This window comes from Lethenteron reissneri, chromosome 46 (assembly GCF_015708825.2).
Source record: "Lethenteron reissneri isolate LAM-NWPU_2019-01 chromosome 46, ASM1570882v1, whole genome shotgun sequence".
In the NCBI taxonomy this organism is placed as follows: Eukaryota; Metazoa; Chordata; class Hyperoartia; order Petromyzontiformes; family Petromyzontidae; genus Lethenteron; species Lethenteron reissneri.
Window position 1 is genome coordinate 201,381 of NC_083824.1, and position 14,801 is coordinate 216,181.

General features: G+C 46.9%; 1 protein-coding gene across 1 annotated transcript in view; it reads right to left on the reverse strand.

Annotated features, from left to right (window-relative positions):
- The window catches only part of LOC133354040 (uncharacterized), a 24,665-nt gene extending 14,109 nt beyond the window's left edge, over window positions 1–10,556 (reverse strand). Inside the window, exons 1-4 of the mRNA XM_061570587.1 lie at window positions 10,430–10,556; window positions 9,426–9,561; window positions 6,918–7,086; window positions 4,812–5,061 (exon numbers count right to left, since the gene is read on the reverse strand). Coding sequence (XP_061426571.1) covers window positions 4,812–5,061; window positions 6,918–7,086; window positions 9,426–9,561; window positions 10,430–10,542 — 668 coding nt within the window. The 5' untranslated portion in view covers window positions 10,543–10,556. The remainder of the gene's footprint in view (window positions 1–4,811; window positions 5,062–6,917; window positions 7,087–9,425; window positions 9,562–10,429) is intronic.
- Window positions 10,557–14,801: the final 4,245 nt, after the last annotated feature.

Consider the following 14,801-nt stretch of genomic DNA (forward strand, 5'->3'; position numbering starts at 1 on the left):
TCGTATTATCTGGCTGTATAGCAAATGAAACAATAAAATTTGTGTTTTAATATTATTTTTATTCAGGGCCCCTTTATAACATATGCTACAGGCTCTGCATGCGGCGGCGGCGATTAGGAGCGACCGCCCCGGGCCCCGCACTTTAAAGGGCCCCGCGTTTCCACGTTGCACGCTGCCGGGTGTAATTAATACTGCCGGTTTAGTTTGAAGGCGTTGTGGGTGGCAGGGGGAGCCCGCAGTGTGACTTGTCACACCTATGGACGGGCCCTGCTCCCACTAGGCCTCGGCAAGGTAAGGTAAAAGTTAAAAGGTAAAAACGAGTCTATGTTTACCCCACCTTTTACCTTACCACAATATTACTTATTAAACGGAGGCCACGGACTGCGCCACGGAGCTTTTAGCGGTCAACAAGGCACCGTATTTACCGGGTAACACTTCGCGCTACCTTTACCCTGTACCCTTTACCTTACCCCTTGGCATGTCAAGGGTCAATTACCTTACCTTGCCAAGGCCTAGCTCCCACACACACGTGTGTGTTGATACGTTGTGCACAGCAGAGGGGAGTGCAGGGAAACCCATTGTTGCACATCACTCACACGCTCCACGCTTTCACCAAACTCGCACCGCCCCGCGTGGTGAAGTATGGTCACCCCCCCCTGCCCCCCCCACGACTCGCAAGGCGATGAGAAGTTCCTCATCCAGCAGTTACACACGCGTACCTGTGTACTACACATGTGTGTTATACATGTACATGTGTTACACACGGACACTAATGCTGTATACACCGTGCGACGTCATAACACACGAGGTGGTCCATTTATAGAGAGCCCACGACAATAATAAGGAATTAGGGGCCGTCCATAAATGACGTCACGCGATTTTGTACGATTTTTTTTTACCCCCCCCTCCCCCCCATCGTCACACGGCGTCACAAAGTCAGACCCCCCCCTCAAATATGACGTCACAAAGCTCTGCCCGCCCCCCAAAAACATGCTCCAAATCGCTTTAAACTATTGTCATTGTAGTGCGTATTTAATGTGGCGCTGCACTCTGATGTTGTAGGAGGAAACATTTATTAAAAAGTCTATTTAATTAAGTAGAACGTGTTGTCTATATTTATTTAAAGTTGCACATTTTGATGTCACGTCACATTTCTCAAACCCCCCCCCTCGTCACACATCGTCACAAATGTCTACCCCCCCCCCCTAGGTGCGTGACGTCAGTGATGTACGACCCCTGAATGACGGAGCCAAACACCGGCGGCTTTCAAATCCGGCTGCATGAATTAAAAGTGATTTCATTTTTTAACAGCCGCTCCTCCTCCCTAGCTCGCTCGCTGACATCGTGCACGGAGCAAAGTGCTTGTCACAATCGGGTAATTCATCCAAGGCCGTATTATAATATAAATTGGGGGGGGGGGGACGACGGACTTCCCCCCCCCCCCAATATTCAAATATGCTCAAAATTGTCCCCCCCTCATATATTGTTTATAAAAAATAATTGCTATGCTATGTAATAAAAACAACAATTTGTTAAACCTTGGCCACAATATCTGGACTTGTCTTCGTATAATCAATGCACATATTTCTGTTTATATGATTGTGGTTATGGTTGTACTTTATTAATCCCTAATCTCTACCATTACATAAAGAAACAAGAAATGGTACAAAAGTAAAAACAGCAATGTAATGCAATACACTATTAGACATTATTGTTAAAAATAATAATAAAAAGTCCATCCCATGTGTTAGTGACTTTTTTATATTTTAGGCAGGAAATTCGTTTTCAAATTTAGATTTTTTTTTTTCTGGGTAGGGGACCCCCAGACCCCCTGGAAGATTTGGTCCCCCCCAATGTTGACTCCATGGCTACGGCCTAGATTCAATCACCCGTTGAGAAGACGGAGACTGCACGAGGAGGCGTCATTTCGGAGTCAATGGGCAACCTTTACAAGTGGATTGCCCCTGCGATGTTGGCAGCCGGCGTGTCGCGATGCATCGGGGGAGGGGGGGGGGAAATCGCGGATGGCGAAGCAGGGGACACCCTTCTCCTCCGAGCTCGTTACCTGAATCTCTCGGCCAGCATGCGCACCGCTCGCTCGGACAGAGCGAGCTGGCACTCCTGCAGACACGACCTGGGGGGTGGTTGTAGGAGGAGGTGGGGGGGGGGGGGACACGAGACGGGAGATGGAACACCACCGTGCCAGTGCCGGGTTAAGCTAGTTCCGGGGCCTGTAGCGTATGTTATAATGGGGGCCTAAATAAATTAAAAACACAAATATTAAAACACAAATGTTTAACTTGCATAGTAAAGTAATTGTATTTTTTAATTTGCTATACAGCCAGATAATACAACTCGCTAATCTTAAACACCCAGTGGTTCATAAAAGTTGAAGGCGGTGTAGTACTATAGTAATTGAGCAAGTGCAGAATCACTGAACCGGAATTGATAGCTTGAAAGCATTTAGCGCGGGGCCCTTGAAAGCGCGGCGCCCGTAGCATTTGTAGCTACTTTTGCTACTAGTGATCTCTGTGAGGATTTTCTGATGCGGTTGGCGAGATGTTAACTACCTCGCCCGGTACACAGGAGGTCGTGGGTTCGATCGCGACCCTGACGCCTGCTGCTGCTGCTGTATATTTGGAGTCTGCGGAGTTTCTCTCCCCGAGGTCGTGTGTATGTGTGTGAAAGTGAGTGTGTGTCTTTGAAAGTGAGTGTGTGTGAAAGTGAGTGCTTGTGTGTGAAAGTGAGTACGTGTGTGTGAAAGTGAGTGTGTGTGAAAGTGAGTGTCTGTGTGTGAAAGTGAATACGTGTGTGTGAAAGTGAGTACGTGTGTGTGAAAGTGAGTGCGTGTGTGTGAAAGTGAGTGTGTGTGTGTGAAAGTGAGTGTGTGTGTGTGTGAAAGTGAGTGTGTGTGAAAGTGAGTGTGTGTGTGAAAGTGAGTGTGTGTGTGTGTGAAAGTGAGTGTGTGTGTGAAAGTGAGTGTGTGTGAAAGTGAGTGTGTGTGAAAGTGGCTGTGTGTGTTAAAGTGAGTGTGTGTGTGTGAAAGTGAGTGTGTGTGAAAGTGGTTGTGTGTGTGTGAAAGTGAGTGTGTGTGTGTGTGAAAGTGAGTGTGTGTGAAAGTGAGTGTGTGTGTGTGAAAGTGAGTGTGTGTGTGTGTGAAAGTGAGTGTGTGTGAAAGTGAGTGTGTGTGTGAAGTGAGTGTGTGAAAGTGAGTGTGTGTGTGTGAAAGTGAGTGTGTGTGTGTGTGTGAAAGTGAATGTGTATGTGAAAGTGAGTGTGTGAAAGTGAGTGTGTGTGTGTGAAAATGAGTGTGTGTGTGTGTGAAAGTGAGTGTGTGTGAAAGTGAGTGTGTGTGTGAAAGTGAGTGTGTGAAAGTGAGTGTGTGTGTGTGAAAGTGAGTGTGTGTGTGAAAGTGAGTGCATGTGCGTGGACGCACGTGCCCCTGTGTGTGTGTGAGGAGTGGTAGCGCAGCGGTTCGCGCCCTGCGCTACGAACCCAATGCACCGGGTTCAATTATCACTCACGGCCAACACAAGTGATAATTATCTGAACCAGTCCTGGGCCTCCCTTAGGTAAACTCAGCCTCAAATGATTGCCTGGTGCGGTGTTTAAGCAAACACGTCCGGGTGTGGTGCTGGCCACCCCCCCTTGTGTGCTGTGCCGGCCTTCATCGGTGCTGCTACTTGCTCGCAGCACTTGCCCCTTTGTCTTGCAGTGACACTGGTGTGATCCCTGCGGCGTCGAGCCACCACGGTGGGCCTATGGGTGGCCACCGTGCGTGTTGTGGGCCTATGGGTGGCCACTGTGCGTGTTGTGGGCCTATGGGTGGCCACCGTGCGTGTTGTGGGCCTATGGGTGGCCACCGTGCGTGTTGTGGGCCTACGGGTGGCCACCGTGCGTGTTGTGGGCCTATGGGTGGCCACCGTGCGTGTTGCGGGCCTATGGGTGGCCACCGTGCGTGTTGTGGGCCTATGGGTGGCCACCGTGCGTGTTGCGGGCCTATGGGTGGCCACCGTGCGTGTTGCGGGCCTATGGGTGGCCACCGTGCGTGTTGCGGGCTTATGGGTGGCCACCGTGCGTGTTGCGGGCCTATGGGTGGCCACTGTGCGTGTTGCGGGCCTATGGGTGGCCACCGTGCGTGTTGCGGGCCTATGGGTGGCCACCGTGCGTGTTGCGGGCCTATGGGTGGCCACCGTGCGTGTTGTGGGCCTATGGGTGGCCACCGTGCGTGTTGCGGGCCTATGGGTGGCCACCGTGCGTGTTGCGGGCCTATGGGTGGCCACCGTGCGTGTTGCGGGCCTATGGGTGGCCACCGTGCGTGTTGCGGGCCTATGGGTGGCCACCGTGCGTGTTGTGGGCCTACGGGTGGCCACCGTGCGTGTTGTGGACCGCTGCGGGGCTATGTTTATGAAAAGAAGGTGGCAGTGAGCGATATCCATTATTGTACTGTACTTCTATGCTCCCAACGTCTATGCTCCCTGCCTTTGCCCACCCGCCCTGAGCGTTGTGCCCCAATCACTCCCAGAGGCGCTCATCAAACAGTGGACCGGCAAAAGCGCGGTGCGTGCATGTGTTTAGTGAGCTTGGTGTGTAGTAAGCCCTGTGTAGTGATCTATATCTATAGTGTGAGCCCTGTGTTGTGAGCCCTGTGTGGTGATCTCTATGTGTAGCGAGCCCTGTGTAGTGAGCCCTGTGTGGTGATCTCTATGTGTAGTGATCTCTATGTATAGCGAGCCCTGTGAAGTGATCTCTATGTATAGTGAGCCCTGTGTAGTGGACCGTGCGTGCCACGGGGCAGCGGCGAGGCTGACGTGAGCGCGTCGCTGGTGAGGACGCCGTCGCGGGCCTCCGCGTGCCGCTGCAGGGCCCACGCGAGGCAGCGCAGGCGCTGGCGGCTGTACGGCTCCAGCTGGGGCACCAGCAGCTCCAGCAGCTCCCGCTCCACCTCCTCGCCGGCCTCCTCCTCGGGGCTCCAGGCCACCGCGCCGTCCCACGCCGTGCCGTCGCTACCGCCGTGGCCGCCACCGCCGCTGTGACCGCGTCCCCTTCGCTGCATGTGGTCTGTCACGGCGTGCGACACCCACAGCCAAGGCAGAGCTTGCGTAGTCTTTACAGTCGTAATAAGAATCAGAATTTTTCGAATTTTTCGACTCGAGGTCAATCCACTGCTGGTCGAAGGCCTTCCCATGCCGCGTTAGTGCTGCGGGCTGTTTGACCGTACTTCGCCGTGCTACTGTTGCGCGGGATCTATTATATTATCATTGTCTCTCGCCAATGATAATTAATAGGTGCTAGCTAGCAAAGATTGGAGTGGAATCACTGGGTTCATATCGCAGTGCTCGTTACCAGGGGTTGAACTCAGGTCCACGGGGTTCAGAGCGCAATGCACCGCCCATTCTCGTTAGCAGGGATTGAACTCGGGTACACGAGGTGCATAGCACAATGCCCTATACACTGCACCGCCACTCCACCACGCTATGTATAGCCGGGTGGCATCTGATGAGAGGAGCTCCACACCGTGACGGTCACTCGGCTTTCATCGCGACGCCCTGTGCCCTGCTGGACAGGTCCGGCAGGGCGCCCTCGGCCTCTTCTGTGCCGGGATTGAACAGTGGGACATTTCAGACGTCTTCCTGTGATTTTTTTATCCAATTTTTTTCTTCCTCGTCAGACTAACAATGTCAGAATCTGAATATTGATATTAGAGGAATCCGATTAGCTGTAAAGCAATTTTTCATAGATGTTCAGTGGGGGCGGGTCAGAACGTTACAATGTAAAGGTGTGAAGACTTTTCTACCAGTTTCATATTTAGCTAAACGTGTTAACATTAGTGATTAATTTTATAATGACAGTGCTGATGAACCCCACCACCACCATCATCAATGCCATCTTAAAACAGGAGAGAAAATATGCAGTTAATGTTTTTGAGCAATGTGCCTCATTATTTAAACAAACCAAGTCCATTTAAAATTACCTGAAGTATATGGAAGCCATAATAAACTATTTTAAAAAAATATTTTACCAGGTAAGGCCCACTGAGCTCTATAGCTATTTTCAGTAGCCATCTGGCTATCACAAATCTTAGCTCAACGAAGTGGCTTATTACGTAAAAATGTATATAAGTCAAATACTCTACACTTATGTTGCTTAATGTGGAGAGAAAAACCGGAGGACCCGGAGAAAAATCCACACGACCACAGGGATAACATGCAAACTGCAAATATACAGACATCAGGGGTCAGGATCGATCCCACGACCTCCTGTATACCAGGCGAGGTAGTTGACATCTCGCCACCGTGGCTCCCACAACTGCGTTGCAGCATTGAACCAGCATCGCTGAGGTCTTGAGTTGTAATCTGGGTTTCAGCTGCCCATTATTGAACCAAATTATCCCGTGTAAGAAGTCCATCCTATAAGTCGGTTACTAATGGCTGCTCCAAAAAACATCCCATGACAAATCAGTGTCAATAAGAGGCAACTGAATGTGTCTCAGAAGTAGTTCTTTATTGTCATATTCCACAGATCGTTCTCTAAAAAAGCTAATTAACATTGATTCTAGATTTAAAGTTATAGTGACTGCAAGGGTCCATACTCTTTAGTTTTTTCGGTAAGGTCACGTAGGTGAAAAATAAAATTAAAATAAATAAAAGTAAATTATTTAATTTACTGCTTTCTGTGAGACTTAAATTCCTTCGTCTCGTATCGTACCACCGATAATCGAACTTGTAATTGGGAAAAAATCTAATAATTGTTTGAACTAATAATAGTGCGGCAGTGAAACCTTTCAGGCTGACATTGGAGAAAGGAGCGCGGAGCGCATGGTGCGTCGGTGTCCGTGCGCCGTGTTCGTCAATTGTGGCGGCTTAAAGTGCCAGACGCGGTGCCAGACGCGGTGCCGCGGCCGGTGAGCCTCTCACCGGTCCGGTGGGGCGAGCGGGCGTCCCCGTGCGGTGGGGTCGCCGTGCCCCGCGCGGCGTGCAGACGGCCGGTGGGCGGACGGGAGGGCCTCCAGGGCACCGCGCGGCGCACGTGCAGCGCTAACAGCGGGCTCCTCTTGTGGTGCAGCGTGGGTCTCCACGCAGCGCGCTGCCCCGCGGGGGAGACGACAACAATATCAGTGTACTTCTAGATTTGAAGCTTTCGTGACTGCAAGGATTCATATTCTTAGTTTTTTTCGGTAAAGTCACGTAGGTAAAAAATTAAACATAATCAACGTTTTTGGGTTTAGATCGCTTTATTTATAAATGTGTCATAACCCTCCACCACCCGACACGGCCAATCAGTAAAAAAGTGTCACGTTGACAAAAGACAAATAGTTCACTGCTTTAGCCCACCGGTGTGTTGAAGCGTGAAACCACAACATTTACAATTTGAGTACGACGTTTCGCCGGCAATTGCATCCAGCATCATGGGGCAATTCTGGCGACAACGTGACACTTTTTTACTGATTGGCCGTGTCGGGTGGTGGAGGGTTACGACACATTTATAAATAACGCGATCTAAACCCAAAAACGTTGATTATGAATAATATTGGTCGCGAAAGCCTACGTGTTAAACGTAAAAACTTAAAATTAATAAAAGTCAAATTAAAATACAATTAAAATCACGATGTTTCGGAGGCAACACAAGCTTCCGTCTTCAGGTGGAACCATCACAGCACGATAGCTGTATCAAGTAAGAGCAGTCCATAAATGACGTCATGCACCTAGGGGGGGGGGGGTCAGACATTTGGGACGATGTGTGACGAGGGGGGGGCGGTTGAGAAATGTGACGTCACCTCAAAATTCGCAACTTTAAATAAATATATAATTGTCATTACAACACTAATTGTTATAACAACACTCATACAACATCAGAGTGCAGTGTCACATTAAATACGCACTACAATAACAATAGTTTAAAGCGATTTGAAGCATGTTTTATTTTCAAAATGGAAATACGATTTGGGGGGGGGGTGGGGGTAGAGCTTTGTGACGTCATATTTGAGGGGGGGGGGTCCGACTTTTTGTGACGCCGTGTGACAAGGGGGGGGGGGTCAAAAATTGTCCAAAATCGCGTGACGTCATTTATGGACGGCCCCTTACACCACCACTGCCTTGAAAACAAGAAAACAACAACCACAACACGCAAAGAAGATCCGCACGTGGCAAGGGCAGAGCCCCCCACGGTGGCGGCCCCCCACGAGTGCAGAAACACCGAGCTGGCAGTAGTGGACCGTACTGAAAACCCCCAACATTCGCGTGGAGATCTACGAGTCTCTGCGTACATCCACGAGCCTCTTCGGATAGAGTTCTATGAGTCGGCAAGGGCGTCCACACAGGTGGTGAACCAACATGAACTCACCGAATGAAGCCATCCTCTGGAAACATTCCGTGGCCAACTAATCTCAAGTTCAAGTTTCAAGTTCATTTATTAGGTATAGCCCTGTGAGCCATTCGGCTCTTGAATCGGGTGCAACCGCAACAAACAAACAACAAAAACATGAACATAAAACATCTTAAAGTGACTATGTGACTAAGTGCAAACATAAATCCAAGAAAAGACAGCAAAATATTGCAGAAAAAAACACCGTTACACCAACGCTGTGTGCAAAAATCCCAGTGGGATGCAAGTCAAACAACAACAACAACAACCACAAGACAACTTATATTAAGGCCATCAGTCTAACTCTGTACTACAACAAACAAACATGGCTAAACCATAATCAACGTTTTTGGATTTAGATCGCGTTATTTATAAATGTGTCGTAACCCTCCACCACCCGACACGGCCAATCAGTAAAAAAGGTGTCACGTTGACAAAAGACAATTAGTTCACTGCTTTAGCCCACCGGTGTGTTGAAGCGTGAAACCACAACATTTACAATTTGAGTACGACGTTTCGCTGGTAATTGCATCCAGCATCATCGGGCAATTCGCCAGAATGGTGAGGCTCTGCTGTGTCTCCCGTTCTTATATAGAGCAGAACGGAAGACACAGCAGAGCCTCACCATTCTGGCGAATTGCCCGATGATGCTGGATTCAATTACCAGCGAAACGTCGTACTCAAATTGTAAATGTTGTGGCTTCAACACACCGGTGGGCTAAAGCAGTGAACTATTTGTCTTTTGTCAACGTGACACCTTTTTTACTGATTGGCCGTGTCGGGTGGTGGAGGGTTATGACACATTTATAAATAACGCGATCTAAACCCAAAAACGTTGATTATGAATAACATTGGTCGCGAAAGCCTACGTGTTAAAATGGCTAAACCAATACACTTTTCGAAATCACCAAAATAAAGCCATGAAAGCAATGAAACAGTGATCCATCCAACCGTGATAAAAAAAAACAACGCGTCCTGCGCGCGAGATGTCATTGTGATCGTTCCCGCGACGTCTTTGCCGGCGCCCGACGGTTGTGCGTTTAGCGATGTCGCGAACCAACCTCGGCACGGTGAGGCCTCCCCGTGCCTCTCAGAGCCGCGGCGTTCGAGGGCGGTGCGGACGAGGGGGCGACGCGACCCCTAGACGCGTCCCGCACCGCAAGCGCCACCGCCAGGAGCCCCGGCCGCCCCTTGTTCCTGCTCGCCCACGGGATCGTTCGCACGGCACGGAGAGTCACGCACGGCAACACCCAGCTGTGCCGTCGAGCGGCGCGGTATTTACCTTGCCCGCTGATACAATGAATGGTTTACGCAAAAAAACGTGGGTATGGTGCGTTCTTCGCGCGCCCGCATCAAAGGACGGTCACTGTGACAGTCACACATTTCAAAGTGATACGTTGGTCAGGTCGCGGCAATTAACAGCAAACAACTCCAAGCTCACAGCCTGTGGTGTAGCGTGGTTGACACGAACCCTGGTGCGAGACTTAACCCTGGGACCCCGATCTAACACCCCCCCCACCTGCCCCTTTATCTCTGTAGCCCAGTGCCTGGGCCCCTATCTGCCCGCGTGGCCCCTGGTGCAGTTGCACGGCCTGCGCGCTCAACAGCCACGGATGGCACAGCCCAAGGCCGTAGCCATAGAGTCAACATTGGGGGGGGACCAAATCTTCCAGGGTGTCTGGGGGTCCCAACCCAGAAAAAATATCTACATTTCTTGCCTAAAAGATTCAAAAATTAACAGAAATCTATGCATTGATTTATATAAAGACAAGTCCAGATATTGTGGCCAAGGTTTAGCAAATTGTTGTTTTTATTTACATAGCATAGCAATTTTTTATAGCAATAGATTTGGGGGGACATTTTGAGCATATTTGAATATTGGGGGGGGGGGACACACCCCCCCCCATATGGCTTGTCACGCACGGCACACCCCCCCAATAGAAATTGCAATTACGGCCTTGGCACAGCCATCTTCTCACCTCTGCAGGGCGAGAATCTCCGGGGCACAGAGAGAGAGAGCGACTCACGGAGGAGCGGATTGTTCGTGTGCCTGCGCATTACGCACCGGCCATCGTGACTCGCTGGGCGGCTCATGTCTCGAGGAGGAGCTGCGAGTGGCGGACGATGCCCACGAGGACTGTGCCACGTTCCCGTCTGGTCGCAGCCGGGGCTTGACATCGAATGGCTTCGGGTCTCACAAGACCATAAGCCAGCCTCTCTGCCCTTCCACAAAGCAGTCGTCTGGGTCAGTCGTAAACTCGACGGCCAGTATGTTACGGGTGTCCTTGGCTTTTATAGGCAGCCGTAACACGGCCGAGTAATTTTATTAGGTGGATAAGAGTTGCTTTGTGGACTGTGTAATATTTCGGCCGGATGCGTAATTTTGCTCAGTAAATGATTAACATTCATATCGTCTGGACTTGTCCGTTGAATGGCCTTAATATCCAGCCCTAATTTTTTTGCACAGAACTCTTGTTAATTCATGAGATATTGACTGCCAATGGTTGTTGCACCAGCATCATTCAGTTTAAAATAAAACATTTTAAATGTGATCCAAATGTTGTGGGACGTGACGGTGTGAGCTGGTGTGGCTGACCGTTGCGCTGCACCAATGAGCTTGCGTCGTCGATTCAACAAAAGACTCCAGATTTACTCTTAGCCACGAACAATGCCTATTGTTTTTAATTGTACGAAGAAAGAGACAGATTCTGAATGTTTATTTCGTCATATTGAAAGATGCTCAAAATGTCCCCCCCCCCAATATATTGCTATAAAATAGATTTCTGTTTCTATGATTGTGGTTATGGTTGTACTTTATTAATCCCTAATCTCTGCCATTACATACAATGAAACAAGAAAAAGTAAAAAAGAAAAAACAGAGCAATGTAATACAATACTCTATTAAACATTATTGTAAAAAAAAAATCTAAGTCCATCCCATGTGTTAAAGAAACTTTTAATATTTTAGGCAGGAAATTCGTTTTCATATTTAGATTTTTTTTCCTGTGGGGGGGGGGAGACCCCCAGACCCCCTATAAGATTTGGTCCCCCCCAATCCATGGCTACGGCCTTGTCGTACAGTAATTGTTCGTTATGTTTATCGATCTGTGGGTTCACTCGTTAGACTACATTTGCTTGCACTTCGAGACGTAATGGCGTGACGCTCGTAAATAAATACAAATAAATGATTATGTTACCACGATGTAACGACTAAGTTGAACATATACAATGATGTGCACAGCAAGTGATGTCAATCAATGTTTAGCGGAACGTTCAGAATCGATTCTGAAACATTTTGTAGCGTGACAAAGAAAATAATGGAGCAAAATAACAATTGAGTATATAATGTCATTCGTTTTAATTTAAACAATCTTTTTAAATATACATACATTTAAATTTCGATTTAAAGCTTTCGTGACTGCAGGGATCCATCTTCTTGGTTCTTTCGGTAAAGTCACGTAGAAGGGAAATAATAAAGTAATAAAAATAAAACATAATAAAATATTATATAATTATATTCTTTTTATATTATAATATTATTTTATTAAGTTGTATTTTTATTATTTTATTATTTCCCTTCTACGTGACTTTACCGAAAGAACAATAAATGGAACTAAATGTATGTATTTTCTTGGTTCTTTCGGTAAAGTCACGTAGAAGGGAAATATTAAAATAATAAAAAAATTAACAATAAAATAAAATGATAATATTATATTTTATTTTTTATTTTATTATTTCCCTTCTACGTGACTTTACCGAAAGAACCAAGAAGATACATACATTTACTTCCATTTATTGTTCCGTTTCGTGAATTTCAATCGTTCCGGAAAATTCATTCGTTCTGCATTCTGTTCCGCAAACCCGTGCTTGGCACGCCATGGTACAGGTGAGAAGACGGCTGGAAAAAGATGCGTCACGCACAGACGCTTCGTGCGCCACGCACGGCAGCTCCAGTGTGGCTCACGCACATGGCATCCAAGACGACGGTCAGAGTCAAATATCCGGTCGCCGGGCAGTGCACACAACACAGGGAGGCACACCTGTTCTCAAAACAGCAGGCGTGACGATCGGAGAACATGTTTTATTTTGACGGCTAAAAACTGTTGGTCATTGGGGCATCCCCTCCCCTGATTTCGTTTGATGACTGAGCAGCTGTGACAAGCTAGAATTACAAAGTGCTTAAAATACTAAATATCGTGGGTGGCTTTTAAATAAAAAGCCCAGCTTGTGCAACCCTTTCAGAAAGACACGTGTAGCATGTACATCTCGAGTCAAATCTACTGCTTTATGAGGGGCCTCCTCATGCCTTTGCGAGCCGTAGGGATTGTTTTGATCACACTTCAGCATGCTGGTCAATGTCGTGGTGTGCAGGCCTGGAGCAAAGACGTGGAAGCATGCAAGTGAATGACAACGATGGATGTTACCGCACTGGCCTCTACAACTCGGCAGAAAGACAAGCTGGTAAATTATTAATCTTTATATTCTTGGTTCTTTCGGTAAAGTCACGTAGAAGGAAAACAATAAAATAATAAAAATAATCAACAATAAAATTATCACGACGTTTCGACTGCAACACGAGCAATCATCATCAGGTGTGATTTCACACAAAATTCTCAGGACGTTTACAAAACACGTGAAATCACACCTGATGATGATTGCTTGTGTTGCAGTCGAAACGTCGTGAGAATTTTATTGTTTTATATTTTTATTATTTTATTATTTCCCTTCTACGTGACTTTACCGAAAGAACCAATAATATGAATTCCTGCAGTCAGGAAAGCTTTAAATAAAAATGTATTAATCTTTGTTATTATTTGGATGAGTACCATTAAGCTACGCGTGCCTGTCTAAGAGTCCCTCTCGCACAGGACAGAATTTGGAAATTTCTAGAAATCCGGACCAGAGACAGACCTCTGCGTAAAGCAGTGTCGGCAATTGAGATGTCGAGGCCTGCGTGCTGCTGGTGATGAGTAAAGATGTCTTAATTCTTGCCAAGGCAAACCAAAATATCAAAACCAACCAATGAATTTCGTCAACACATTATTTCAAAGCCCTACTCGTGCTTGTACATTATTGGAAACACAGTGTTCCTAAATGTTGTATTTGCAAGCAATGCGCATTAAAATGAATACATGTACACAGTGGCAGCATTTTCTCGTAGAAGGCAATAAACATGGTACATAAAGCAAAACGGAGCGGTTAAGAAGCCATCTGACAAGCCTCAGTCAATTGCTTGACATTAACAGAATTTAAAATGATTGTGTCACTCCAAGCCCACCGTGCTTTGTGCATGTCCACATGTCCATGCACAGGGGCCTTGAAAAATCTGCACGTGTTTTGTAAACGTCCTGAAATGAGCCGCGGTTTTGGACGGCGTAATTCCCCCAAACTTCTGCTGTACAATTACGCATCCCATTCTCTCGCTCTCAACTGCATTTTGCCCTTATCTTTTCGGAAGCATGACCCGTGGAAAATTGGGAAATGTGGGATACGATCGTATGGAGAGAGAAAAAAACATGAAAAAAGCGAGCGCATTGTACAGAAAAAAACTGTTCTGGCTGAAAACATAAATATTACACATTCATTCAAAACAGAGTTCATTGTGAGGCATATGGGAAGATGGACTATCACTAAATTAAAATGTCCCTCGGCACCTGGTGTGCTGTATAAAAACGCCAAGCGCCTCTCGCCTATTCTCGCAGACAGAGTTTAGCTACTCGTGTACAGAGCTTTGTTATTAAGGATAAGTGGCACTCCAACTAGAAAATAATTTTAACACGCTGGCTTTCGTGACCAGTATCATGACTCATCATTGATTTTTGGGTCAGATTTGCCGCTTGAGTAAAATGCCAATGTGTCTGTCGTCCATCATCCTCCAACTGATGCAACCAAATAAATGAAGTTGTCATCTGAACAATTAATTCTTGAGAGACATTTCAGGATTTATTCCCGAGTGGTATTTGTCCTATACGTGAATTATATTTAGGAAACCTGTATCGACAAATGTGACCCTGACCGTTCAGCACAACTACACTCCTCAACCACTTAATAATGTTTCGTTTAAGTGACCGTTTCACCTTCATTATTTTTACCAACCCTAAACGTTTAAGTCTTCAGTTTTTTACTTAACAAATTAACGTTTAAAAATAATGTATGTATGTTGACCTTTCACACCGTGTGTAATCAACCCATGCTAATCACAGGTGCGAGAAAAATACAACAAACTAAACGCAAAAATCAGCTCGAAAGAAATTAGTTTTCAATCTAGATTTCAAAATACATAATTGTTTCCTAACGTTGAAAGGAAGAGCGTTCCAGACGTTCGCAGAAGGGCATCTGAAAGCGCGCGATGCAGTCACCATCTTTGTTCGATGGCTTGCCAAAAACATAATGAATAATACATTAAGCATTCACAAACCTTTGTCAATACACTGCTG